Genomic DNA, 27,656 nt, shown 5'->3' with positions numbered 1-27,656 from the left:
AAATCGAAGGGATTACAGCACTCTTATCTTCATATTCCTAAGAAACGTTTTCTGTGTGGGCATTTCTGGGAGATAAAGAGCTTTAATCATCTCAAAAGATACATGATCTAAAACCTTTTTGACAGGTTCAGACACATTTCCTAGAGAAGGAGTGAGATTTACCAGAGGTCACAAGTTAGAATAAAGTTGGAAACAACCCAGGTCTCTTGTCTCTCTCACTTGAGGACCTATTTTTTCCCTCTCTCCCCCAAACCTACTCCTCCCTTGTGATAGTGATAAACTAGAAAGCAAACATATCTTCCAATAGGAAAACAGTTTAATTTAAAACATTTATACTGGTATGGTATATTACGTAGCTATTAAAAGTGAGTTTGACCTATATATACTGATAGCGAAAGTACCTAAGAAACATTAAGTTAGGGGCACGTGGTGGCTCAGTTGGTTAAGCATCTGCCTTCGGCTCAGGTCATGACCCCAGGGTCCTGGGATCGAGCCCCGAGTTGGGCTCCCTGCTCAGAGGGGAGTTTGCTTCTCCCTTCCCCTGCTCTTGTGCTCTCGCTCACTCTCTCTCTCTCTCAAATAAGTAAAATCTTAAAAAAACAAAAAAAAAAAGAGAGAGAGAAGAAGAAGAAGGAGGAGAAGACATGTGTTTGTGAAGTAAAGAAGAAGGCACACCTGGTATGACAGAACTCAAAGGATTCATCATGGAGAGGATTATTCCTTACACCTACAAGCCCTGGGACACCCCTGTCTAAAAGAAACTCCTTCGTTGTAAAAATACAATTATCTAATTATACACTTTTGAAAGCTCCGAGTAGCGGACAGAACAGGATTATCACCTTAAAAAGAAAAAGAAGAAAAAAAGGAAACTAGGAGCTCACAGAATTACATGACTTATTCAAGGTTTATAAGAGTACAGAATCCAAGGCTTCGACTCCCCATCCAGTGATGTTTCATAATCCCCCAGTGTGTGGCACTAGATAGGGCAACATTCCCATAGGAAAAAAAGCATTAATTTCTTATAAACTGAACGTAGTTTTAGGTACTAGGCTCTGCTGGAATCGTACTTTTGTAAGCTAGAGGGACGATATTCCCATAGGTTACAGGATCTGGGCAAGTGCCCAGTCCTTCTCTGACTACAGTGGGAAAATACTAGAAAAGATGTCAACTCGCAACTCTGGAGCCAGACAAACCAGGTTTAAATCCCAGTTTGACACCAGCTATGTGACAAATTATTCAACTTTTGTGCATCACTTTCCTCATCTATAAAATGGATATAATAATAGCACCCACTTCTTAGGACCGTTGTGAGCATCAGTGAGCTAACAGGTGTCAAGCACTTGGAACACTGGCTGCCACAAAGTACTGAGTGTCATAACTGTTATCAGTTCTTCACATACGGGTTCGCACAGGTTTTAGAGTAAAACAGCCTAAAAACAAAAGGAACCTATCATAGTAAGACTGTTAGCACTTGCTGCTGTTTCTTCCATCAAGACTATGACTCCATTTTTTCACATCTTCTTTCCTTTTATTGAAAAAAATTTTAGAAAATGGCAGTTAATAAAGGGCACGAACAAATCAACAGGGATATACTAGTGGAAAACATAGACAGTATAAAATTAAAAATGCCACTGGCTTCTTTAATTGGTTAAGAGCACAAAATGTAACAGGCAGAAGGTCTGTTTTAAACAAATTAAAAAGCTGTGTTTTTTCCCAATTATTCCCAGGTCGGATATACACACACCCACAAAAATGGTGTGTGAAGGAAAGCTGTCATACACAAGAAGTTGTATCCTGAATTAAGGGAAACAGCTGTTGAAATAGGAATTAACACAATAAAGTAAGCCACAGGTTAACAATTTTAAAAACTGAGTCTTCAAATGCTGCATGGCACAAAGCTATACGATATAAAGTACTGCTAGGTATGAAGGAGGAAGTCTGTATGGCTGCTAGCAAAAATGCTTTTCCAGAAAAGCGAAGCAAAACAACGCAATCAGCAGACCAAGGCTAAAGCTAGATATCAGAGCTACAACTTCTCATATCTGAACTAGAAAATCCTATTTATCCAGAATGGACTAAAATTTCAGGACAAAACAGGGACATTTTTAACATATCTTACTTTATCCTTTTTAAGTTCTGTTTCCTTCTCCCTTACCCCGAAATTCAGCATGATCCAGCAAAGATGGCTGCTTTTAGAACTGGCTATTTTATTTTTCTTTCTGTGGCAAGACTGTCATGGAGCCTGGATATTTCAGGCTCGTATGCATCCATGACCAGTGTCCCGCTGTGGTCAAAAAACTTAGCAATGGACTTGGTGAACTCGGCCTCTCGCTGCTGCTTTGTTCTTCCACTGATGAAGGTCAACTTCAGAGTGTATTTGTCATCGAACCTAAGCAAAGATAATAAATAAAAAACCAAACAGAGAGATTCAACTAGTAACACTACAGCATCAAGTGTTTTTGAAGAATAGGGCTGAGCTGGCTACTGGTGATACAGGTAACACACAGGTCTATCCTTAAAAAAAAAAAATCCAGGGGTTCCTAATTGCCTTCAAGACACAAGTTCTGATTCGTAGGTATTGTCATGTCTGCCTTATTTACTGTGTACCTCCTTTACCTTGTCAGAGACTGTTAAGTTATATGGACCACCTTCTCTTACCTCTGAACTTTACACTTGTTACGCTAAAATGGTCTGCCTAGCAGACACTTCTCTCCAATCTCACCTGACTAGTTCCATTTGTTAATATCAGGGCATAAACTTTTCTGGGATACCCTTCCCAAACTGGGTCAGATGTCTCTCCTTTGTCATACACTGCACCGCCGCCCGCTGTCAACTCATATGCCGGGTCTACTGCTAGGCTCCCAGGCTGTCAATCAAATTAGCTCCTGAAATGATGTTTATGTATCTGTGATCTTCACTAAACTCAGAGATTCCTGAGGACAAGAATTTGTTTTATTTGTTTTCTATTCCTACCTTGGCACTTGGGAGACAAATTTTTATGAATAAATGAAGAACCTTTGTTTTCCACAGTTGTTCACCAATTCCAGGCTGCTGAGTCCTTGTTCCCTGTCATCAATCTAGTTCCAGGTTCTACCCCTTTTCCAGGCCAGAGATTCCTTTTACTACATGAATTCCAGAGATTCTTTACCTATGCCTTAAGGTATCTCGAAGGCCTTTGCTACCTCCAACCATTCAAGAGGGTTTATAAAAATCAACCTCTGGCAGGCTAATGTTCCTCCCCCTGACTGTGACCTGTTTGTTTCTGTCTCCATTTAATTAGGGCACATTCGGTGGTTTGTCAAGCTGTTACTACCTTTAGAGGAAGCAACTGCTGGAGCCTCTGCTTCTGCACGTGTAAAACAGGAAAACTACCACCTAGTTCTCAGGATCACTGTCACGGTTAAAACGGTGCCTATTATTAACCAGTGCTCAAAAAATCATAGCTCAATAAATTACTAAGAAATAACAAGTGCTGGTAAGGATGTGGAGAAAAAGGAACATTCTGGACTGTTGGTGGGAATGTACATTGGTGCAGCCACTCTGGAAAACAGTATGAAAGTTCTTCAAACAATTAAAAACAGAATTACCATATGATCTAGTAATTCCACTACTGGGTATTTACCCAAAGAAAACGAAAACGCTAATTTGAAAAGATACATATACCCCTATATTTACTGCAGCATTATTTACAATAGCCAAGATATGGAAGCAGTGTCAACTCAGATACTGTGTCCATCAATAAATTAATACAAAAGGTGTGGTGTATATATATACAATGAAATATTACACAGTCACAAAAAGGGATGAGATTTTGTCATTTGTGACAGACAACATGGATGGACCTAGAGGGTATTCTGCTAAATTAAATAAGCCAGAGAAAGAGAAATACCACAATTATATGTGGAGTCTAAAAAACAAAACAAATGAATTAACAAACAAAAAGCAGAATCAGACCTGTAAATACACAGAACAAACTGATGGTGGTCAGAGAGGAGGTGGCTGGGGGGATGGGCAAAGTGGGTGAAGGGGAGTGGGAGATACAAGCTTCTAGTTACAGAATGAATATGTCACAGGGGTAAAAAATAGGAAGTACAGTCAATGTACTGTAACAGCACTGCATGGGGACAGAGGGTAGCCACACTTGTGGTGAGCTAACTACAGAGCTGCTAAATCACAATGTTGCACACCTGAAATTAATGTAACGACATGTGTCAACCATATTAAAAAAAATTTGTTGTCTAGCCAGTTATTCCCAACCTGGATAGCTATGAGTGCAAGTCCTTAAACTATTTTCAACACCTCAAAATTTTTCTCTAACTCCAGCCAACTGCTGTTAATTGATTTCACAGTAATCTCGGAACTTTTAGGCCCAGTTCCACTGGCAGTTCCATGGTTCTGATGGTAGGATATGATCTGATGATTTGTGATCTGATGCACTTTAATTAGTATTTATTTTATATTATGTAGTATACGACTTATATAATTACACAACATATAATTATTACATCCAAAGTATCTTCAGAAAAATATAACAACATATTATTATAAAATAATTATATAATATTTATTCAGTCCTAACTATACATGTCAGGCAGTTTCAGACGCTAAGGATATACAGCAGTGAATATAAGAGACAAAACTCTGCCTTCTGAGACTTTTACTTTAGTGTATATGAAAGAACCAATAATAAAATACAAAATATGAGGTTTTTAATACAGTAGGCAGGAAAGGGTTCACTAAGCAGATATCTGAGCAGAGCCCTGAAGAAGAGAAGAGCAAGCTATCTGGAAAAAGAATAATCCAAGCAGGGTTCATAGCAAATACAATGGCCCTACGGCAATTACATGCGTGGAATGTCTGAAGAACGGAATGCTATGAGAGAGGAGGAAGCCACGGGGGCTAAGGGGTGTGTGCATTATGTGTGTGGGGTGCAGAGAACAGATGAGTATGGACTTCTAAGCTAGGCCTAGGATTTAGATTTTTCTCAGAGTGACAGGGTTTGGAGCGGAGAACTGAGCTGATCTGCCTTCCGCTCTAAAAAGATCACTCTGCCTGCTGTACTGGAAATAGACTATGGGCAGGGAGAACAGCTGTGGAGCAGCTCATCCTCCACGAGGACATTATTACAGTAACCTAACTGACAGCTGAGGTAGCAGAAGACATGCAAGTGGTCAGACTGATATATTTAGAAGGCAGAGCTGATGGGATTTGCTGACAGACTACTGGAACGACTGAGAGAGCAGTCGAAATGACTGAGCTCCGGCCTGAGTAACTAGAAGGATGGAAGTGCCATTTATTGAGATGGGGGAAACTGGGGGGAACGCAGGTTTGGATGAGGGACAGCAGAGTTAGATTTTGAATATATTCATTTTGAAATGCTTATTAGGATCCAATGTCAAACAGGAAACTGGAATATACCTGGGAGCTCAGGACACAGGTCTAGGATGAAAATACAGACTCAGAGATCTTCATCATATAGATGGTACTTCAAGGCTTGAAAGTCTAGATAAGATTACACCTACAGAGTGAATACAGATAGAGAAGAGGGGCTAGGAACAAGCCCCAGTGGCATTTCAAATTTAGAGGCATCACAAAGGAGACTAAAAAGCAGACGTTAAGAAGAAAATTAGAAGATTATGGTATCTTAGGGGCGCCTGGGTGGCTCAGTTGTCTGCCTTCGGCTCAGGGCGAGATCCCGGGGTCCTGGAATCAAGGCCCGCATCGGGCTCCCTGCTCTGCTAGGAGCCTGCTTCTTCCTCTCCCACTCCCCCTGCTTGTGTTCCCTCTCTCGCTGGCTGTCTCTCTCTCTGTCAAATAAATAAATAAAATCTTAAAAAAAAGAAAAAGATTATGGTATCTTAGAAATCTAGTTTAAAAAAAAGACAAGTATAACAAGGAGCAAGTGATCCACTATGAAATGCTGGTCGAGTAAGATGAGAAAAGAGAAATAAAGACAAGCAGATCCAAGAGATAGTGAGAGAAGAAAAGGGGGTAGGGAAATAAGACCATGTGAGAATAACAGGAACAAAACCAATTTTTTTAGATGGGAGAAATGACAGCATGTCTGTATGCCACAAGGAATGATCCAGCAGAGAAGGAAACATCGAATAAATGAGAAGGGAGAGAATCTATAGACAAATGGACAGAAGGCTGTAGACAGGAACTCAGGAAGAAACATTCTGAAGAGCACTGCAAGCAGGTAATGGTGGGAGACTTCTGCCTGCTTCGATCTTCTCAGCAACAAAAGAAGCTGAGAATAAAGATGGGAGAGGAGGGTAGGTTTGAGGACAGAGGAGAAGGTATGAAAGATGTTCTAGGACGGTGAGAGTAACTAGACTACAGAAATGCCATGGAATCTAAATTGGGTAAGGAAGAAATGAGACAATGAAGGAGAAAAGGGACAATGAAAAGTTGGAAGGCTCAGTGGATCCAAGATGCCATTAGCGCTGAAGAACCACTGGACAAGAGAACCAGAAAAAGCGGAAGCAATGATCAGAGAGTGGGATACTCAAAACTGAAATTATTGAAGGTAATTAGTTATCAGCAAAGTCTAGGATATGTCCAGGAAGTAAGTGTTTAAGACATAGTAGAAAACAAGATGATCAGAGGAGAAGCCAGAGAACTGGAATCCATCATCTATATGGATAATGAAATCACCAAGACTTCCAAAAGGAGCTATGTTAGAGAGAGTGCCAATGAGCCAGGAGCTATCTTCAAGGAAAGAGAAGTGAATCTGTATTTAACTGCAAGGAGAAGGAACGGGGATGGCATATTTCCTCGCCACAGGAACAATGATGTGGCAGCTGGTAAAAATCAGGAAGAACGAGGAAAAATCAGAATCCTTGTACACTGCTAGAGGGATTGAAAATGGTACAGCTGTTTTGGAAAACAGTCTGGCAACTCCTCAAGCAATTAAAAAGAGTTACCATATGGGGCACCTGGGTGGCTCAGTCAGTTAAGCACCCACCTTTTGATTTTGGCTCAGGTCATGATTTCAGGGTCATGAGATCAAATCCCGCGTCAGGCTTCGCACTTGGCGCAGTCTGTTTGAGATTCTCTCTCCCTCTCCCTCGGTCCCTCCTCCTCTCCCCCTGTGTGTGTGTGTGTGCACTTTCTCTCTCTCTCTCTCTCAAATAAATAAATAAATCTTTAAAAAAAAAAAAAAAGAGTTACCATATGCCCCAGCAATTCCTGTCCTAGGACATTACCTGAGAAATGAAAACGTACATCCACACAAAAACTTGTATGTGATTATTTACGGTAACAGTATTCACAACAGCCAAAAGGTTGAAACAACTCAAATGTCCATCAACTAATAAATGGACAAACAAAATGTGATATAGCCATGTAATGGAATATTTGGCATAAAAAGAAATGAAATATTGATACATGCCACACCACGGATGAACCTTGGAAACATCATGCTAAGTGAAAGAAGCCAGTCACAAAAGACCATATATTCTACGATTCCATTCACATGAAATGTCCAGAACAGAGAATCTATAGAGACGGAAAGTAGATCAGTGGTGACTTAAGACTGAGGAAATGGGGTGGGGGATGGTGGATAGGGAGAGGATAGATAAAGGGTACCGGGTTTCTTTTTGAAATGATGAAAATGTTCTAAAGTTGGCTGTGGTGATGGTTGCAGTATCTGTAAACACACTGGAAACCACTGACCTGTACACTTTGTGCGAACTGTACGGTATATGAACTATACCTCAATAAAGCTGTTAAAAAAAAATACACCATGCAGGGGCACCTGGGTGGCTCAGTTGGTTAAGCGTCTGCCTTCGGCGCAGGTCATGATTCCGGGCTCCTGGGATCGAGCCCCATGTTGGGCTCCCTGCTCAGGGGGGTTCCCTCTCCTCCCTGCTCCTTCTCTCACTCTGCTCTCTCTCAAATAAATAAAATCTTAAAAAAAAAACCACACTGTGTGTATGAATGTACATATGAATGAAATGGAACGTATGAATGAAAATAAAGAAATCAAGATGTTGCTAGGGTCTAGAATTCTGCAACTCTGTTCTGGGGCCTGGCACAAAGTACAGATTCATGACGGCTGAGGTCAAAAGGCAGCTGGGAAACCTGCCAGGAGAACTAAGCTGGAAACCCAGAAGGACATTCTGCTCCTCCTCATAGGCATCTCCACAAGCTGGAAATGACAGAGGCTGTTTGGTGCTGATGCTATACTTACCTTTGTATATGTGCATAACTGTACCTGCAACTTAAGAGCCTACTATGTGCTAGGACCTATCCCATGTGTCTTTAGGATGGTAACTAAGAGCGTGAGGTCTGGACTCAGACGTGGGCTGGAACACCTGCTAGAACCCACTTTTGGGCTCCAGGACCCTGGAAGAATTAATTAAACCCTTTGGGTCTGTGTTCTTATCTATAAAATGGGTTGTTCTAAGTTTTGAATGAGATAATGCACTTGGCATGATACCCAGTATAAGGTTAATGCTCCACAGACGTTCGCTATTTTTACATTTGGTATATATACCAGCTGGCCATCTTCCCGACAACTCTATGAGTCATTCTCGATCCAGTTTTGACTAAAGCTCCAACAGTTTACATGATATACTGGAAGACAGACCGCTATAGAGAGATGAACTGGAATTTAAACCCAGCTCTGGATACCTAAAAAGACCTCAGGTGTCACCTGCATGAAGTTATACCCACGGCTGGTCAGAAACACTGAAATATGCTTCTCTGAGTTGCCCAGTGCTTTGCTGCAAAAATTCCTGATTGCACAGACTGCAGTCAAGATCACAGGAGACACAGAAGCAAATGGGGTTCCTCCATGATAACTCATTTCACACCTTTGGCCTTCATAGTTCTGTACTCTAACTGGTTCCATTTATTGGCCAGAGAGAGACTCATTCTTCATCCTTCCACCAACGTTCTTTCTTCCACAGTTTATCCTCAGAGCACTTCTGTGATAATACAATCTCAGAAGTGCAATGCTAAGAAAAACCTAGACCACTCACACCCCTTACTTAGTTTTACATGACCAGCACTATAACCTGCATGGAGTAAGCATACAATAAAACAGTCTGTTGTTGAAAATGACTCGACTCCCAAAGAAAATCCAACAGCAGGATTTAAGGATCTATGAGGATAGTCATACCGTTTGAGACTGGAGGACAGCTGCCAAATATCATCAGGATCCATTCCTGTAGGATCTTTCCTGTGGGCCACAAGAAAGATGCTCTTCTCCTTATATGAGGTATAAATGGTCAGGATCCCCATCATCACAAAATAGGTTCAGACTAAGTTAAGGAGAAAACACACAAACACGACACACACGAAAGAAATAACACAAACTGACAAGCAAGGGCTATGAAAACTTTCACAATGATAATCCTAGAGGAGACAGTTTCACCTTGCTGCAAAAATACTGAAAATTTGGCTATTTTACTTTTCATCCATCCATATATATATATTTAGTGTCTAGCACAGAGAAGTCATTACCATTATATGTAAAACTGACATGATTATAAAAATAGCAAGATCATGTTTGCTTTAAACACCAAACAGATGAAATTTCATCATGGGAGTTCCCTTGGGAGGCCATATATTTGTAATAATGTTGCTCTCGGTTTAAACCTCTTTGGAACGCCTTTGGGAACTGCCTCCAGAACCTACAGCCTTTGGAACTGCCTTAACAGTGAAAAAATTCATACTGGGATGATTTATCTGATTGCTAAAGGGAGTCAAGGTGCCAATTCTGGGACTATGATTTGGGATCAATTTGGATAATACCATTTTTAATCAGGGCCTGCTTCATTAAATGGTTCGCTAGAAGAAAAATCCCCATAGCACATTTTTCAGAAATATTTCAGGTAGTGGCAGCATTGTTAAGAAGAGTAAACTGCCTACCAAAATGATCTGTTTTAAATTAGTACAGTGCTGGCACATAGCAGACACTCAAAAATACTGTGTGGATATTAAGAATAAGGCAGTCCCATATATTCCAACATGAAAAGACATCCAATATATTTTTTTAAGTTACAAAGAAAAGTGCAGTATGTCCAGATTGACGTAGGGAGAAGGTGGTGGGGACCACAAGAAAACTGTTACTATGAACAAGTAGAATTTTTATAATTATAGTAATAGTATAATAAAAATTCTTTGTATTTAGCTTTTTGAGAAATAATCAAGGTGGACAGGTAACAAACATGAATTTACTTTTATAAAAGGAGAGGGAAAAGGAAAGAATCTGAGAGCAGATTACATAACCAAACATTATAAAATGTCTCATTTAATCTTTTTAATTCTGAATGTGTATTGCCCATATTTGTAACTGAGTAGCATTCAAACAGTCTCCAGTACGTTAACTTCTTATTTTCACAAGACTGCAAAACAGCTTGGATTTCAAACCCAGGTTCTCAAGCTCCAGAACAGGATTTAATTAAATCCATGTTATACAAGCCACACCTTTATCTCATGCTCAGTAACTCCCAGTCTAGCCCTTCAGCTTCAAGGAAACCTGAACCTCCAAAATCTGATCCTTCCCTAATATCCTGGAATGATCCTGAAGCAGACTATGTCTAGTGGGAATGTGGTAGGCTAGAAATGAGAACTGGGTCTCGCTATAATGTGTGTTTTGCTATTAGGCACTCTCACTCGGATTATAATGATCTCTGTAATAACTAAACAGAATTAAAGATAAAATTACCACAATAAATCTCATATCTCAATGATAATTACTAACTAAAGTTACAGAGGCCCATAGTTCATAATGTTAAATTCTAACATTAGCGGGCCCTGGAATCAAAGTTTGTTTTTTGTAGGGAGCAGGGAGAATTATCAGTAGAGATTCTGATAAACAGTCACTAGAAAACAAACCTGAGCATAAATAAAGGATATGATATGACACACAAAGCCAAAACAGGCTTAGATTCTGGAAAGGGGTGCATATAATCCCAAATCAAAGCGACTATGGCGAAGAAACAGGAGATGGTACAGATGGTGAGGCGACCGTCAATCAGACCAAAATTCTCCACATATTTGTACTTTTCCAGAAGTACCTAGTAAAAAGAACAAGGAATCAAGCTCACAGGATTGCATCCTTCCTAGTACCTGCTTTTATTCTTCATTTCCATGATAAAAGTTATGTTAAGAATCATATAAATTACCAATACCTCTCTCCAATCAGGATTTTACCACTCCAAGCAAAAAAAGAGTCAAGCTATTCACAATGATCCCAGAGAAAAAGTTCATCAATTTTTTATACATTTTTTTAATCCTCAACTTTTTCCCTGGGATGAAGCTAAAAGTGTCCCCCTTTCACTTTTTTCTTTTAAAGAGAGAAGGGGGGGAGGGGCAGAGAGAGAGACTCTTAAGCAGGCTCCACACCCAGTGCAGAGCCCAATGTGAGGCCCGAGGTGAGGCCCCATCTCACAACCCTGAGATCATGACCTGAGCCAAAATGAAGAGTCAGATGCTTAACTGAGTGAGCCACCCAGGTGCCCCTCTTCCTTTTTTAAATAGAGAGATGAATGTCCTATATTCACTCAACCCTTGGTTCTAGGCTAATTAACCCCCAAAACAACAGATCACCAGCTTTCTGGAATTCAAAAATTAGAGAATTTGACAGAAGCCTGAGGTAGCTAACATTTTAACACATGTTCCCCACATTTACTGTAAAGATTTCAGAAACTGCTTTATGGCTCAATTCCTAAAAGTAACAACTACGGTCATTCCAAGTCACAGAAAAAAAGATCCTGCAGACGTGTCATAAGCTATATATATGCTAACAGACTTCCACCTCAAGAAAATACCTTTTTGGCAGAATCATCCAAAGAATTCTTCACAGCTGATCCATCCCATTTGTCAATTTTAACAGGCTTATCATCAATCTTCCACTGTAAAATAAAAAAGTTGTGCATCAAGAGGCACAGCATCTTACTAAAGTAAAACAAACTACTTCCTTTTTTTAAAAAAAGATTTTATTTATTTGACAGAGAGACAGAGAAAGAGAGAGCGCGCGCGCATAAGCAGGGGGAGCAGCAGAGCTGGAGAGGGAGAAGCAGGCTCTCCAATGAGCACAGGGCCCGATGTGAAGCTCAAGCCCAGGACCCTGGGATCATGACCCGAGCTGAAGGCAGACACTTAACAACTGAGCGACCCAGGTGCCCCAAACGAGCTACTTTCTTTAGTGTTTAAATGCCTGCCTCCCCACACCCAGGCCCAAAATGGTGTCACTTAGGTTAAGACCTCAAGTCAGTAAACTAGGACCTAGCACCTAACCTAACTGTAGTTTCAACCCCCAAGGAATATATCCTTTAACCAGTCAACAGAGGAATTTCCTGGCCAGCCCTAGGAAATTCACTGATAGACCCCTTCCATTCCTTAGAACAATGGCTTCTTCGCTAATAATTTCCTTTTGTCTACTCCCTCTCTAGCTTTAGAAATCTTTCCATTTCTGCAGCCTTTTGGAGCTTCCCTCTACTTGCTGGATGGGATGCTGCCCAATTCATGAATCTACTATTAAAGCCAATTAGATCTTTAAAATGTACTTGGTTGAATTTTTACTTAACAAGAGCATCTTCAAGTATACGTACATTTACTCCTTGTCCTCTGATGTTGGACAGCTAAAAGACAAACACTTAAAAAGGAAGCTGAAGGAGACTAGGTCACTGGAATCGGGTGGTATGCATATGATGCTGCCAGTCTCCGTGCTGGAAAGCTGAATCTATAAGCCCCAAACCAGAACATTTATCTGGGGTACGGAGACTACAGGGTGAACTCACACATTCCATCCTCATTTTACCCAAATGTGGGAACATCCTTTCATTCTATGACCACAAAACTTAGATAATTTACATCCATGAACTTTGAGACACTAAAATAACGAGGAAGGTCTCCTTTAATACATCTTTGTCAGCTAACAACTTTTATATTTTATATATATTTAACTGTAGGAAAAGAGCAAATCCAGTGTCGTCTGTTGGAAAGAACATTTTGAATTAAAAATCAAGTCCTATTATCAGTTAGTTATATGATTTTGGACAAACCCCATTTCAATTTCCCTCATCTAGAGAGGTACAGAAAGGTTCCCCAATACTGTGGTAGTTAGAATCAAGTGACTGTTTCACACATCGTTGGTAGAAATTCAAAATGGTACAACACATACTAAGACAATTTAGCATCTGGATTCCACTTCTGGGAATTTTTCCGTATCTGCATATACATGAACATACAAGGCCACTCACTGCAGCAGTGTTTTTAATGTAAAAAGTAACTCAAATACTCAACTATAGGGGACTGGTTAAACAAACTGGTGCACCCAGATATTCTGAGAAAGTTGAGGGACGTGGGCAGGACTCACTTCTCAATGTATGCCTTTTTTGATTTTTATTTTTTTCAAGGCACTTTACATTTTATTTAATTAAAAAGAATGCCTTTTAAATTTTTAAACACGTGAACATTTTATATAGTAAAAAATGTTCCCAAATGCAAATGATTACATGAACGTAGCTTGAGTGGAACAGGGTACTACAAATAATCTGATAAACCTTTTATAGTGCTCAACTCCTAATTTTTTATATCAAGTGAACAAATACCATATTTCATAAAATTTACAAACCAGCAGGCAATCCAAAATTCACTTGGCTTGAGAATGGATTTTACCTAAAGACAGAGAAGAGAAATTCGTATTTATCTTTCTGACTGAGCGCAAGATCGGAGATACTGTATACAGGAAATAAGGAGACAGAATAAATACCTGTAAAAAGTAACTGAGAAGATAATAAAGGAATGTAGAAATAGAATTCATCAGGGGCGCCTGGGTGGCACAGCGGTTAAGCGTCTGCCTTCGGCTCAGGGCGTGATCCCGGCGTTCTGGGATCGAGCCCCACGTCAGGCTCCTCCGCTATGAGCCTGTTTCTTCCTCTCCCACTCCCCCTGCTTGTGTTCCCTCTCTCCTCTCTCACTGGCTGTCTCTATCTCTGTCGAATAAATAAATAAAATCTTTAAAAAAAAAAAAAAGAAATAGAATTCATCAAACTTGCTTTTTTAAAAATTGGGATCCTATATACTATTACGCAAAAAAGAAAAACTGTTCTGTGAATTTTGTTGAGTGACAAAACACGAATTACAACAGTCATATTTCAAGGGATTAAAAAGTCAATCAAGGTTTGTTCCCTTTCATGTATCATAAAAACAAGAATTCTCTTTGAGAAAATTACTCGTGGCAGCATGCTATAATATCGATTCCTCCTACAAATCAAACTTGACACCTAATTTTAAAAATACAGATTGAACCAAGAAGGAATTAATAGGCTTTCTACTAAACAGCTCACTTACACTTTGTTAAGAAAATTCCATTTTGATAACAGCAAGCAAAAGGAACTTGTACAGCCACAATCCACAATTCAAATTATTTGTGAAACAAAGTCATTAAAAAATTTTGGAGTCATTCCAAAAAGAAAAATCATATTCTCATAGACACTCAAGCCGCACATTACTACCAGCAGGGCATTACGGAAAAGAAACTTGCCTTTACAATTCAAGAGGTTAATTTCTTAGCAACTTTGGGGGATAAACACAGAAGAAGCCATTACAGCAGGTGCTGAAATAGGTCTAACTCTACCTCCACAGTCTGGTACCTAGAAGCAATCTTCAGTAAGTGGCACAGGAACATTTCTACTGACTCCCAAAAAAAGTTTATAATACGATTTCTGAAGAGGTGGGAGCATCATCCATTTCGGGTGCATGAAAAAACCTTTAGCCTATTTCAGAGGAAACAGCGTCTCTGATGTAGTACAGAGACATCTGGAAAAAGGGCAGGAGGATGCACATTAGGCGCTTATTTTTCTGATTTATTTTCTGTCATTCTCAAAACTGCTCATCAACTAAAATGTATGCTACTCTTCTATTTTCTCTCTACTGCTATTCAGGGCATTTTAGAAACTTTTTTCTCTCACTCTTATCTTCCTCAACTTAAGTGCAAATTGCTTTCCTCTTGTAATAAAAAGGCAAAGCAAAGGTTGGCTTCTTTCACGTGGGACCTCACAGTATAAATTACAAAGAAAGGCTCTGTGCAGAAAAGAGGTAATACAGGCTTGAGACTGCCCTCCCTAGGAAGGCCTGTTACAAAGGCTGGTACTGGAAAGTTGGCTGGTAAACAGTCTCCTACACTGATATAAAACTTTCCCTAAGTGATAAGAGTGGCTCATTGTGCTTATTAAACTGTTTGTATAAATAATGTGGTTTATGCTAAATACCAGTTTTCTTTCTAGGAGTCTGGAATTTGGGCACAGGCTAGGCAGAGGGTGCACACTTAACCAGCCTTCAGTAAAAAACCTGGGCACTGGGTTTCTAATGAGCTTCTTTGGCAGACCACACTCCACATGTACTGTCAGATCACTGTTGCCGGAGGAATTAAGCACAACTTATGGGACGCCACTGGGAGAAGACTCTTGGAGTCTTGCACTTGGTTTCCTCCAGACTTCCATCCTATGCATCTTTTTCCTATGCTGAAATAAACCTTGCCCACAAGTACAACTACCCACTGAGTCCTGTGAGTCCTTCTAGTCAATCACTGAATGAAGTAGTCTTGGGGATCCCTGATACCGGCAATATTGCCAATTAAGATATAGCAGATGCTGTAACTTCACACAGCTCCTCTTTCCCACATTCCCTCTTGCATATTACAGATACATGTATACATGCCCAATCAACAATCACAGGTATTAACTTTAAGACCATTGCTACTGTCAACCCCATTTCCCAGAAAAAGACACTACGTTTATCTCCTTTTGATTTGTTAAAATATATTCATCTCTATAAAAAATGTTTACATTGTGATTTCTCAATTTTTCAGTTTTTGGCATTAAATCTATTGACGTCTCACCACGAAAGAGGAAATTTAGCCATTTCATCCCCCGCCACACACACATTAATTTTTTCTGCTCCTCCTCCACCATCTTGTTAATATAGTCATAGCAGATCACTAGTGATGTGGCCTTATATTAATAGCTTAATTTTGGCTAGATCATTATTCAAACTGTACATTACGACTATAAATGCTATTCACAGATGAATCATGTAGCATACTGGATCACTTTTTCTTTCCTGATAGCTTTTGTTTTCCTTGGAGCTACTGTTGTTTCGGTTGTTGTTTTTAATCAATGTATTTATCACCAGTATAGTTTTGAATTCTCTCCCAATTGTTTAAATCCCCTTTCAATATGTGCAAAAGTATTCAGCATTCTGTGAATTTCACCTTTTTAGAGAAATTGGTCTTGGAGCCTCCTGACCTGCTTTCATCTGGGTGGACTGCTTTCTAGGCCTGCTGTATAGCTGTCACCCTGGAATTTCCCTTTACTACTACTATTTACTATTTCCCTTAACCTCCTCAAGGTCTGGACCTCCTTTTCTTAGACACCATGTTTTACTCTTTTCTTGGTTTACTACTCCCTTAATCTGGTGAACACATTATCTAGTGGCTTTCTTAAGGATGCACATGGGAAATAAATTTTGAAACTACATATCTGAAAATGTCTTTTTATTCTACCCTCACACTTAAGTAAGACAAATAAGTTCTCTTCAAAAATTTTCAAGTTTTATTCCATTTTCTCAACAGTTTGTGGGATTCCTAAAGCCATTCTGATTCCTGATCCTTCATACAATGCTTTTTCCCTTCTGGAAGAACTCACACAAAGTTCTTTATGATGTGTACCTAAAATTTCTAGATGATGTCCCTTCTGCAGGTCAATTCTCATCCACTGTTAAACTGTTAGTACCACTGTTACGCCCTAAGCAGATCCTCAATCTGGAAACCAATGTCCTTCAAATTAGAAAACTAGCGTTCAAGAATTTTAAGTGTCACACAGCCAGTATAGTGAAGGCAACAAAATTACTTAGGGCTAAGTTACAAATACATGGCTCACCATAAAACTGCCCTTCTTCAGGGACAGAAACTTGTTTTTAACTTGTCTTAATCTCTGAACTCAACCGCAAGGCAGATTCTGTTTGTGGCCTTATTCTCAAAGACATACTATAATTCAAGCCAGAACCTAACTGAATTCAGACCGACTACAAACAGACGTAGGCAAATGCACTCTTTCCTNACCCAATAAGGTGGGCCCTTATTATGCAAAGCAGCACAATATAGTGGTTAAAGGCTACAGCTTTGGAGTCCAACTACTTGTGTTTTAATTCTCACTATTCCATTTAATGAATGATATTGGGCAAATAATTTAATCTTTCTACAGCCTTAGTTTGCTCAATTGTAAAATGAAGACGATAAAGATATCCATTTTACACGTTAGTATGAGGATTAATTACAGTAATTATAAGACACAGCAAAATGCCTAGTACGCAACAAGTACTTATTAAAAATTAGCTACTGTTGTTGCTATTAATTATGTAAAACTAATATACTGCATCATGGTTAGCTGGATTTATATAACATCTCCCTCAGTAACAGGGAGTACACGTTTTTACGTTTTCAGAATCAGGGACATAATACAGTGTCAACAGCTACTTACTAAAATGTCTGAACTCTAATAAAGAAAAAACAGAAGGAAAAGATTTCTAAAATGTTAATTTTCAAGTTTAAACTTAACAAATGTATACATAGCTGAAATAATCTCACTCAATTCTTGTCCACAAAATTTAAGGAAGCTATAACCATAGCTATTACTTACTGAGTGCAAAATCTGTCCTATGTATTAAGCTAAATGGTTTATATACACCATCACCTTTAATCTTTATGAAAACCCTATTAAGAACAATTACCATCTGCTATAGACAAACATTTATGTCTCCCCTAAAGTTCAGATGTTGAAATTCTAATTTCACTGTAGATATATTAGGAGGTGGCCCTTTGGGAAGTAATTAGGTCATGAGGGTACAGCCTTCAGGCAGAAGAACTTGCTTCCACACTCTCTGCTTCCCACCACGTGAGCATACAAGAAGGCTGTCCACAAACAGTAGAAGGGCCCTTACCAGAATCCAACCACGCTGGCACCCTGCTCTCAGGCTTCCCAGGCTCCAGAACCATGAGAAATCAACTTTCAGTTGTTTAAGCTACCCGATCTATGGCATTTTTGATAAAGCAGCTCAAACTGACTAATATCCTCCTTTTAGAGATGACACTGAGGGTTTAAGAAATTTGCACAAAGTGACAGCCAGGAAGCGGAAAAGCCAGGACTCAACTGAGTTTTCATGATTGCAAAACCCATTCTCTTTCTCACTATTCCACACTGCTTCCCACAAAGTACAAGGAAAGGAATTATCAGTCATCAAAGCAAAAGATAAAGACACAAATCTGTGAAGTGATAGCCATACAAAGTATCTTGATTCCTATTTAATAAGTTATAACAAAAAATCTTAAAAAGATTTTAATCTTGAATATGCCAACGAAACCCACAGAACATATTTGAATTTTCCATTTCCCTCCCTTTAAAACCCACTGCAATTTACTGAAAATATAGCTTGGAAAGCCCTAGTTTAAAGATATCACTTCCCTGTTAGTACCAACATAAGACATCAAACACTTTATCAGACCAGCGTACCTGTTGCCAGACCTAGATGGCTAATCAAGTTACAGAAAATACACATTCGATGGCTTTGACAGAACATTATAAAGACCCATTCCAGTTAAAGACTCATTTCAGTTACGAGTCTCTGCTGCAAAGTTGAATAATAAGTAGTTCTACGAAGACATTTCACTGCAGATACGGCATTAAGAACTCCACCTTCTAAGGACTTCGGAAGAATATTAAACACAATCCAGGTCTTGAACATATGTAAATAGTGCAGGAAGGCATTTTCTGAATTAACTGATTTGAGGATTACAGGCTTTTCCTGTTCCCCATGCATCTTCTGGCCTTAAAGGCAAAAAAGGACAAAATCCTTGGTTATTAAGGGTATGTCCAGTAATACAAAATTGTCTTGCGTATGAAATAACAGCATGAACACTTCTATTTTCTTATTTTAATAGAAGTGAAAACAGAAGTTATGCAGTGATAAAGACCTCAATGAACTGCTTCATAAAGTTTCTTTGCTTGACAAAGGGCAGTAAGACTCAAAAGATTCAATTCGCACTGAAGAGATGAAGGCTATCAGAGGTGAGCAGTGCCAACAGGACCCTGCTCTGATTTAGAAAGAGCCGAGTATGGCTCTAAGAAAAACTAATACACTTTCTCTCTCTCCCTTCTTTGAAAGGGCTCTCCCAGTTTAGAAAGGGGATATAAGGGGCGCCTGGGTAGTGCAGTCGTTAAGTGTCAGTCTTTGGCTCAGGGCGTGATCCCGGCGTTCCGGGATCGAGTCCCACATCAGGCTCCTCCGCTGGGAGCCTGCTTCTTCCTCTCCCACTCCCCCTGCTTGTGTTCCCTCTCTCGCTGGCTGTCTCTCTGTCACATAAATAAATAAAAAAATCTTTAAAAAAAAAAAAGAAAAGAAAAAAGAAAGGGGATATAAGCTGCAAAAGAGGAAAAGTAATAGGAGATGAGGCACTTGACAGATGGAATATATCCTGGATAGTCTTATTTACTATATTAAGGGGCCTGGACTTTATTCTGAAGCAAGCAATAGAGATATCTCAAGCAGAGGAACAACACAATCAAATTTATGTTTCTTTCTTTTTTTTTAAAACCATTTTTAGCAGCAACCTGGTAGATGGTCTAGAGGGGAGTAACAATGGAGATAAATACATCAGATGGGGACTGATTTAGATGCAGGGCCTGAATAAGAGCAGCAGCAAGGGGATAAAAAATTCAGGCTCAGATAGCTGAGCTATCATGTCATTTTCCAAGAAAAGGCACACAGATGCAAAGAGGAGAAATACCCATTTGTATATGCTGAGTTTGAGATGTTTAAACTCTATAGTTCTATTGATTTCAGAATTTTCTAAACCAAAATAGAGAGATTATAAAAACTGATAGCAGACTTGAAAGGTGAGATTACTATTTGAGATGGAAATATGGATCCCTACCACCCATATGCACACATTCAAAATAAGAAAAAAGATGTTCAATCTAGGGAGAAAATAGTGTCTGTCTTGAGAATGGGCACTACCACCAAATTTAGATCCGAACTCAGAAATATCATGATATTTCAAAGAGCTCTTGGCAACATACTTAATTTTCAATCTTTTCTTTTTTTAAATAAAAATGACCAAGAAATAGTGCAAAGAAAATTACTCAATAGTGGCTTATTATCAGCTATATTTATCTGGAGTTAAGTTAGAAGTTAGAAATTATCATGTGTTAATTATGAGTGGCAACACCAGAGAAACGAGGTAAGTAGACTGGCTCTGGCTATTTAAGTCTAATATACCTATTAGATATCCATGTGAACAGGGCAAGAAGGCAGTTGGACATAAAAGTCTGAGGCTCAAAGGACAGGTCCAGGTTGAAAATTCAAATGTGGAAGTCATCGATTTACAGATGGTACTTAAGCCATGACACTGGTGTCTCCTTAGGACGAGTGTAGATAGAGGAGAGGGGTTTGCCAATATTTACAGGTCAGGAAGAAAACAAAATAGTGACAATAAAGACAGAGGCCAATGAAGGAGGAGGAAAACCAGGGGCAAATGATCTTCTAGAAGCCACATAAAAAAACATTTCAAGAAAGAAGTGATCAGTGAGTCAAATACCACTGAAGAAAGTTCAAGTAATACAAAAAACTATTATTGAAATTTGACAAAACAGAGATCAGAGCAGAGAAATGGTGCAGGAAACAGCTAAAAAAGGGACCTGAGCAGATGGAGATTGTTAACATCTGTGATATTACTATGTTACATAATCGTGAATGACTGGTTAAGAAAATAATAATTTGAAGCTTTAGAGGTTACTTCAAAAACACTGTAAAGACAAAAAGAAATGAGTTTTTAAAACTGAGATATAATCCACATACCATAAAACTTACCATTTAAAAATGTACAATTCAGTGGTTTTTATTATTTTCACAAGGTTGTAAAACCATCATCATTAATTCTAGAATATTTTCATCACCCTAAAAACCAACCCCATAACCATAAGAAGTCATTCCCGATCCCCTGCCCCCAGCAACCACTAATCTACCTTCTGGGCACTTGGGTTGCTTCTACCTTTCGGTTATTGTGAATGCTGCTGCTATAATCATTTGTGGTCAAGTTTTTATGTATAGACATACATTTTCAATTCTCTTATGTTTATACCCAGGAGTGCAGTGTGCTAAGTCATATGGTAATTCTTTGTGTAACTTTCTGAGGAACTGATAAACTGTTTTCCCAAGGTGGCTGCATCATTTTACGTTCCCACCAGAAATGCAGAAGGGTTCCAATTTCTCCACATCCTAACAATGGTTATTTTTCTTTTCTTTTTAAAATTATTATAATAGCCATCCCAGTGGTATCTCACTGTGGTTTTGATTTGCATTTCTCTAATGACAAATGATGCTGAGCATCTTTTCATGTGTTTACTGGTCATCTATATATCTTCGTATGGAGAAATGTCATTCAAATCCTTTATTCTTTTAAAAATTAGTTTGCCTTGGGGCACCTGGGTGGCTCAGTTGGTTAAGCATTCAACTCTTTGATTTCAGCTCAGGTCTTGATCTCAGGGTCATGAGTTCAAGCCCCTGCATTGGGCTCCACACTGGCCATGAAGTATACTTAAAAAAAAATTTAATTTTTTTTTTTAGTCAGTCTTTTTATTATTGGGTTGTAAGATTCTCTATATTGTCTAGATACTAGATATTTACCAGAAATATGATTTGCAAATATTTTCTCTCATTCTATGGACTATCTTTTCACTTTCTTAATAGCATCCTTTGACACAAGAGTTTTTAATTTTGATGAAGTAAAAAATGAGTTTTGAGATATTATTAGTTTAGTTTGCAAAACAATGTTAAAAACCAGTACCTTGTTTCCTTAAACACATACACACACACAAACTACAGCAATGCCATAAAACTGTTCATACTCTTTGTCAGAGGTGGATTAGGGTTCAGGCATACCACCCAAAAATCTGGCAAGCTAAGATACCACCGAAGAGAGCAAAACTCACATGACCTGTCTAAGGAAACATCGTTGATGGGTGACAAAGACAAAGCTTGAACCTAGGTCTTCCAACCTTAAAACAGATGCTCTTTCCACTACTGCAGTAGTTAGCACATGGGCTGCTCCAGTATGAGAGGCAATGTACTAAGTAAACTAAGAGCACTGGATTAAGAACTGAGAAGCCAGGTTCTGAACTGTAACTAACTCAATGTCTCATCTTGGGCAAATTGCTTCATCTTCCCCTCTTCAATTGTGTCCATGTTTATAAAATGAGGATGCTGGAACAGATGAATTTCAAAATCTCTTCATTATAAACATTCTAGAGAAACCACTATTGATTTAGCAGAAGAGTTACAAACCAAACAAAAACAAGCAAAAAGCTTTAATATTTCAGAACCAGAAAGAATTTAAAAAGTAATCTAAGATAGTTCTTAACCTGGAAGTAACTGTTAAAATGTAGAGGAAATAAATAAATAAATAGCCATGTGTAAAAACATGCAGCTGTCCAGGTCCCACCTCCAGAGAATCTGATTCAGGTCTGGGATAAGGTCCAGAAATCTGTGTTTTTAACTAAAACCCCAATGGAGTCTGATGTCTTTATATGATGTCAGGAAAAAATACGTATCCAAGGAAGCTGAAGCCCAGAGTAACCAATTAGTTAGTAGTAGCTATATATATATTTTTGTTGTTGTTGTTGTTGTTGTTAAGTGCCTACTATGTGCTAGACATAATGCCAGACACCTTTTAAGGTAAATATTATTCCCACTGTACAGATGAGGAAATCAAGATACAAAGAAATTTATGAACTTGCCTAAGAATACACATCTGCTAAACGGCAGAGCCAGGATTCAAAGCCAGGTAGATAGGCTGGCTCCAGAGCCTGTGTTCTCAACTACTAAAATATAAAAGCTCTGCTTTACAATCAGGATGACAGTCCAGCCAGGAGACAGAAATGAAGTTAAACAGGTACGAAGTTAAAGGGTCTGAATACTTTCTAAAAAACACAGTTTAATATCACATTTTTATAGCCAAAACAATTTGAATAGCCTAAACAAATCCAGCCAGGAGACAGAAATCCATGTACAAGGTTAAAAGGACTTGGATATAGTTCTGGAAAACATGGTTTAATACCACATGTCAATTTTAATAGCTAAAACAATTAAGCAAGCAATTTTCTTTACAGCCTGCTATGTAGAACAGAATGCTTTGATGTATTCTGGGCAAAATAACTCACTGCAATGATGTAAGTTATTCTGTGATGGAGGCTGGAAGATTACATTTGCATACCTATTTTTAAGATCTCAGGAAACTAGAATTGCTTTGTTCTCAAAGTCAGTTTCATAGGAGCAGAAATTCACATCTGCTTCAGGAAAGCTAGAAGCACAATGAAGCACATTTGCATCTCTTTATTACATTTCTTTATGGCAAGTGAAACTACAGCTGCAGGAAATAAAAACATTCCCAAAAAATCAAGACAAATAAAATTAAAGAGATTGTAAGGTAACAGCCTCTCAATCCTGCAGAGCAAAAGCTTCTCTATTCATTCAGATCCTGCTCCCCTGAGCATAACATTTTCCCCATCTTCTCTTCCACAGTACCTTCAGTTTTCAGACAGTTAGAGGCACCATTCTCTAAGGCAGTTTCTGAAGACCGAGGGGGCAGATCTGACACTTTTTTTCTCTGCTAAATTTAATGCTGTAAGTACTTAATCCTGTGTTGACTGCCTCAGAGAACTGTAAGGACCTTGTATGGGAAACTGGACAAATACAAATTGGTAGAAAAATATAAGATGGTAAGTCATATTAAGTGACAGCTTAATTCCCATGCGTGATAAATGCTAGAGAATTCAGAGGAACAACTTGAAGCAAAGCTAAAATGAAGTTTTCCAAGAAAAAGCACCTAAACAGATCTTATTTTCTATCCTCTAAATCCCTCCTTTCTTGGTTAATTCTGTCAAGTGCTCCTTTGTGAGGACTTTCATCTACTGCTGCTACTCAAGTTGGGGATCTCATCACCTGGTCATTCTATTTTTTTTTTTTTAAGATTTATTTATTTATTTGACAAAGATAGAGACAGCCAGCAAGAGAGGGAACACAAGCAGGGGGAGTGGGAGAGGAAGAAGCAGGCTCATAGCGGAGGAGCCTGATGTGGGGCTCGATCCCGTAACGCCGGGATCACGCCCTGAGCCGAGGGCAGATGCTTAATGACTGCGCCACCCAGGCGCCCCTGGTCATTCTATTTTTATAGCTGTTCACAAAGAACACTTCACCAATATTGTACAATTTAATATTCACCACAAGCCCATAATACATATGGGAACATACATTATTTACATGAGGAAATTTAAGTTCAGTAATATGTAACTTACCCAAGGCCATGTGGATTTTAACGAGCTATACTAGAACTCAAACTTGTCTTTTTATAATAAACCCTATACACTAATATGGTGTAAAGCCTTGTTAGAAAGCTCTTAATTTATACCTCTCCAAACTAATTTTCTGAAAACCACTTTATATGGCCTCAAAAACTTTCAACAGCTTCCTACTCCAAGCAATCCATGCCCTCTTCAATCTGATTCTACCTTCATGTCACTACAGGTCTCTTAGAGAACAGTCCAGTCAACTCACTACCTGAAACATCAGGCACTGTCTGCTCAAGCACATTCTTACCTAGTATACCATCCTTCTCTCCCAAAATAAGTTCCCGGCTCCACTCCCAGCCATGGGGTCTTCCCCTGGGGCCCCCAACCCCTTATCAATTAGATCTCAGGGATCATTCTCTCTTGCATTTCAATTTCTGTAAAAAACACACACCTGAATACACCAAATACTTTTAATATTTGGGGTACCTCTATGTCCTATAATCAGCTATACTGAGTACTTTCTGACAGGATTCTTGATTTTTTTCCTCTCCCATTGCACATGTGTATGTAACATGTGTTACATATATCATTCATGTATATCACCTCATATGATTCTCCCCAAAACCGTACTATTTCAGATGAAGGTAAGCTTAGTGAGGTTAACTGACTTGCCAGTCTTCATACAGTTTGAAAGTAGCAAAGCCTATAGCTTATGATCCTCAAATCCAGGTTCTTTCAATACAAGGATGCCATATACTCTTCAGTAAGAATGCCCATGCTTAACGTTTGCTGGTGATGATCCAAAGGGAGGGAACAGCAAGAACAGTCAATGGGACAGGATGAGCATAGGCTGTGAGATGCTCATCAGCAGAAAGGCAGGACTTATGTATGAAAATAAACATCAATTCCCAATACTCTCACATGTTTTGGAGCACTTTACCATTCCAATCCCCAGAACTCATTCCCCTCTCTTAAAAATGGTTAAAGAGTGTGAGAACCATGTGATTCGAAAACAATGACACCCCAAAACAGAAGCAAAACGACCTGAATCTGAACCCCTCAATATGATCACATATTTGTTTCTTAGGCACCTATCATGAGTTAGGAACAAGGATGTCTGAAAGCCGCTTTCCATTACAGCAAAAAATCCTACTTACTATATTAATAGCCCCATGCTTAACATTTTTCATCAAACCCAGGGCCCTACAATGAGAGAACTGGAAGGGACTAAGGGTACTTTAGGCTAAGCCCCTCATTTTACAGATGAGGCAACAGACATAGGGAGAACAAGCATGTTTCAAGGTCACACAGCTAGTTAGAGGCAGAACCAGTACTAGGACCTACATCTCCATGCAACTGTTTCTTCCAAGATGCTCTGCAAAGGGCAAGAAGGGCCAACCAAGGAACAGTTTTCCCTTTTTTCTTTTCCTTTAAGCCCTGTTGCTAGGACCACAATTAAAAAAAAAAAAAAAAAAAAGAATGGATGGATGGATGGATGGGCGGAGAGGGAAAGGGGCTACCTAAAGCAGGCAGCAAGCTCATGAATCCAAGTCACTTACTGCACTTGGTGACAGGCAGAGGAGTAAAAAGAGGGTGAAGGGTGAAGGAGGGGGGATAAAATCTTAGAGGCTTCCTGTCAGCTCAGTAAGTAAATACTCCAAGTAAATTCAGTATTCGGAGTATCGTGATAAAACGTCTAGAAACTTCAGTAAGCAAAAAGTAAAGGAGCACTTGGCATCTGTAGCAGCACCCAGTGTGGTGGTCGTGGTGGAGAGTTTGGGGGCTACTGACTTCGAACAGCTGCGTTCATTCCTTCGGACTTGTTTTCCCCGTCAGTGAAATGGGCACATCAACTGTGGGCCAGCACCTCCGAGGAAAAGTGACGGCTGCATTGAATACAGGAATAATGAAATTATCCTAAGAAGCTGCTGTGGCCAGCGTTACGGACCAGGCACACTACCGAGAAGAAAAGAAGGCCTGAAGAGGAGAGAGCCAGGGTTCGAGGTGTGAAGAGACCGCGCTACAAGCGCCGATAGGGTTCCGAGGGTGGGCCAGACGAGGACTACCCGCTGAGAAGCCACAGAAGAAAAGCGGGGCGGGGATGGGAAGGTGGGCTCGCCGCCTCCCAGGCCTCCCCAGGTTTCGGCTGTTCCCAAGAACCGGCTCCTCACCTTGTCCAACAAGCCGCTGCGGCCACTGCCTGTCCCGCAGTTGGGACCACCGCCGGCCCCACTACTGCCTCCGCCACCACCAGTCCTCCCGCCCTGTGCAGACGCCGCCGCCATCTTGTCTGCAACTGCGTCTCCCTCCCCTCCTACTTGTCCGAAGCCGATTGGCTGAAGCTGACTGGGTGACGCGCCGCCCGGAGTCCGTCGGGATCCGTAGTTCGAGGCTGACTGACGCGAGGTGGCCTGCGGAAGTGGCCGCGGGGCTTGCCGGGACTTATAGTAGTTAGAAGCTGCGTCCACCGGTTGCCGCCTACACGGCCTGCCGCCGCGTCGCGGTTACCAAGGGGTGGGGAAGGTAGTGGTAGGCGCCACCGTGGAGCGGCTCCGAGATCCCCGCGAGTCTCGCAGGCGCGCATCCCGCGTTGCCGGGACGCAGCCTCTGCGGACGCCTCGGAGGCGGAAGCGACGAAGGAGGCAGGTGCGGCTGGACACAGTTTGCGTGAGGGATTAGAGTCTCCGTTGCCCTAAAAGAGTTTCCAAAGGGGCGGCAGGAGCTCGTTCTTCATCCGTCCAAGCCCTTTTACGGCACTTACTGGAGACTGTCAACTAAGGTGTTAGTAATGTTTTCGTGTTACAGAGAACTCACATCTGCTGAGTGTCTACCGTCTGAAAGGCTGTGTACCGTGTGCGTTTATACTTATCCTCTCATGTAGTCCCTTGACAGCCCAGTGAGATGAGGAAACTGAGAAACTTACCCAAGGCCGGATAGCATGTATCAGAATCTGGTTTAGAAGCCAAGGGGTTTTAACCTCCTGGTGTGTTCCCTCTGCCACTCTGCTTTTAATCGTTTTAGGATGTAATAGTATTCTAGATTTTTATTAATTCATCTTTTTCCGCATTTTTTTCTTTTTTTGAGAGAGAGAGTGCACTGGGGAGCGGGGTGGGGGGCAGAGCAGAGGGAAAGGGAGAGAGATCTTAAGCAGGCTCCATGCCCAGAGCAGAGGGGGCTCTATCTCACACGCGACTTAATCTCACACGGGGCTTCATCTCACCACCCCGAGATCATGACCTGAGCTAAAATCAAGAATCCGCTGCTCAACCAACTGGGCCACCCAAGTTCCCCTTTTCC

The 27,656-nt window shown here is 40.1% G+C and overlaps 1 protein-coding gene across 1 annotated transcript; it reads right to left on the bottom strand.

Annotated features, from left to right (window-relative positions):
- Window positions 1-1,514: 1,514 nt before the first annotated feature.
- On the bottom strand, window positions 1,515-26,689 carry SPCS2 (signal peptidase complex subunit 2). The gene is made up of 5 exons (XM_040630847.1): window positions 26,531-26,689; window positions 11,784-11,867; window positions 10,870-11,030; window positions 9,128-9,262; window positions 1,515-2,389 (listed from the first exon to the last, which is right to left on the bottom strand). The coding sequence occupies exons 1-5, from the start codon at window positions 26,642-26,644 to the stop codon at window positions 2,203-2,205; spliced, it is 681 nt and encodes a 226-aa protein (XP_040486781.1). The 5' UTR covers window positions 26,645-26,689; the 3' UTR covers window positions 1,515-2,202.
- Window positions 26,690-27,656: the final 967 nt, after the last annotated feature.

Source organism: Ursus maritimus, unplaced genomic scaffold, assembly GCF_017311325.1.
Source record: "Ursus maritimus isolate PB19 unplaced genomic scaffold, ASM1731132v1 scaffold_16, whole genome shotgun sequence".
NCBI classification, from domain to species: Eukaryota; Metazoa; Chordata; class Mammalia; order Carnivora; family Ursidae; genus Ursus; species Ursus maritimus.
Note: the sequence above shows the minus strand (reverse complement) of the source record. Positions and strands in the feature narration are given on the sequence as shown.

Bases quoted from the DNA above. Each gene is read 5' to 3' on its own strand.
- SPCS2 (XM_040630847.1), bottom strand. From the start codon at position 26,644: ATGGCGGCGGCGTCTGCACAGGGCGGGAGGACTGGTGGTGGCGGAGGC. The intron at 11,031-11,783 runs GTATTTTCTTGA...TCTTTTTACTAG, and splicing joins TGGATGATTCTGCCAAAAAG to GTACTTCTGGAAAAGTACAA. The intron at 9,263-10,869 runs ATATCCTTTATT...CTTAGTCTGAAC, and splicing joins TTGGCTTTGTGTGTCATATC to CTATTTTGTGATGATGGGGA.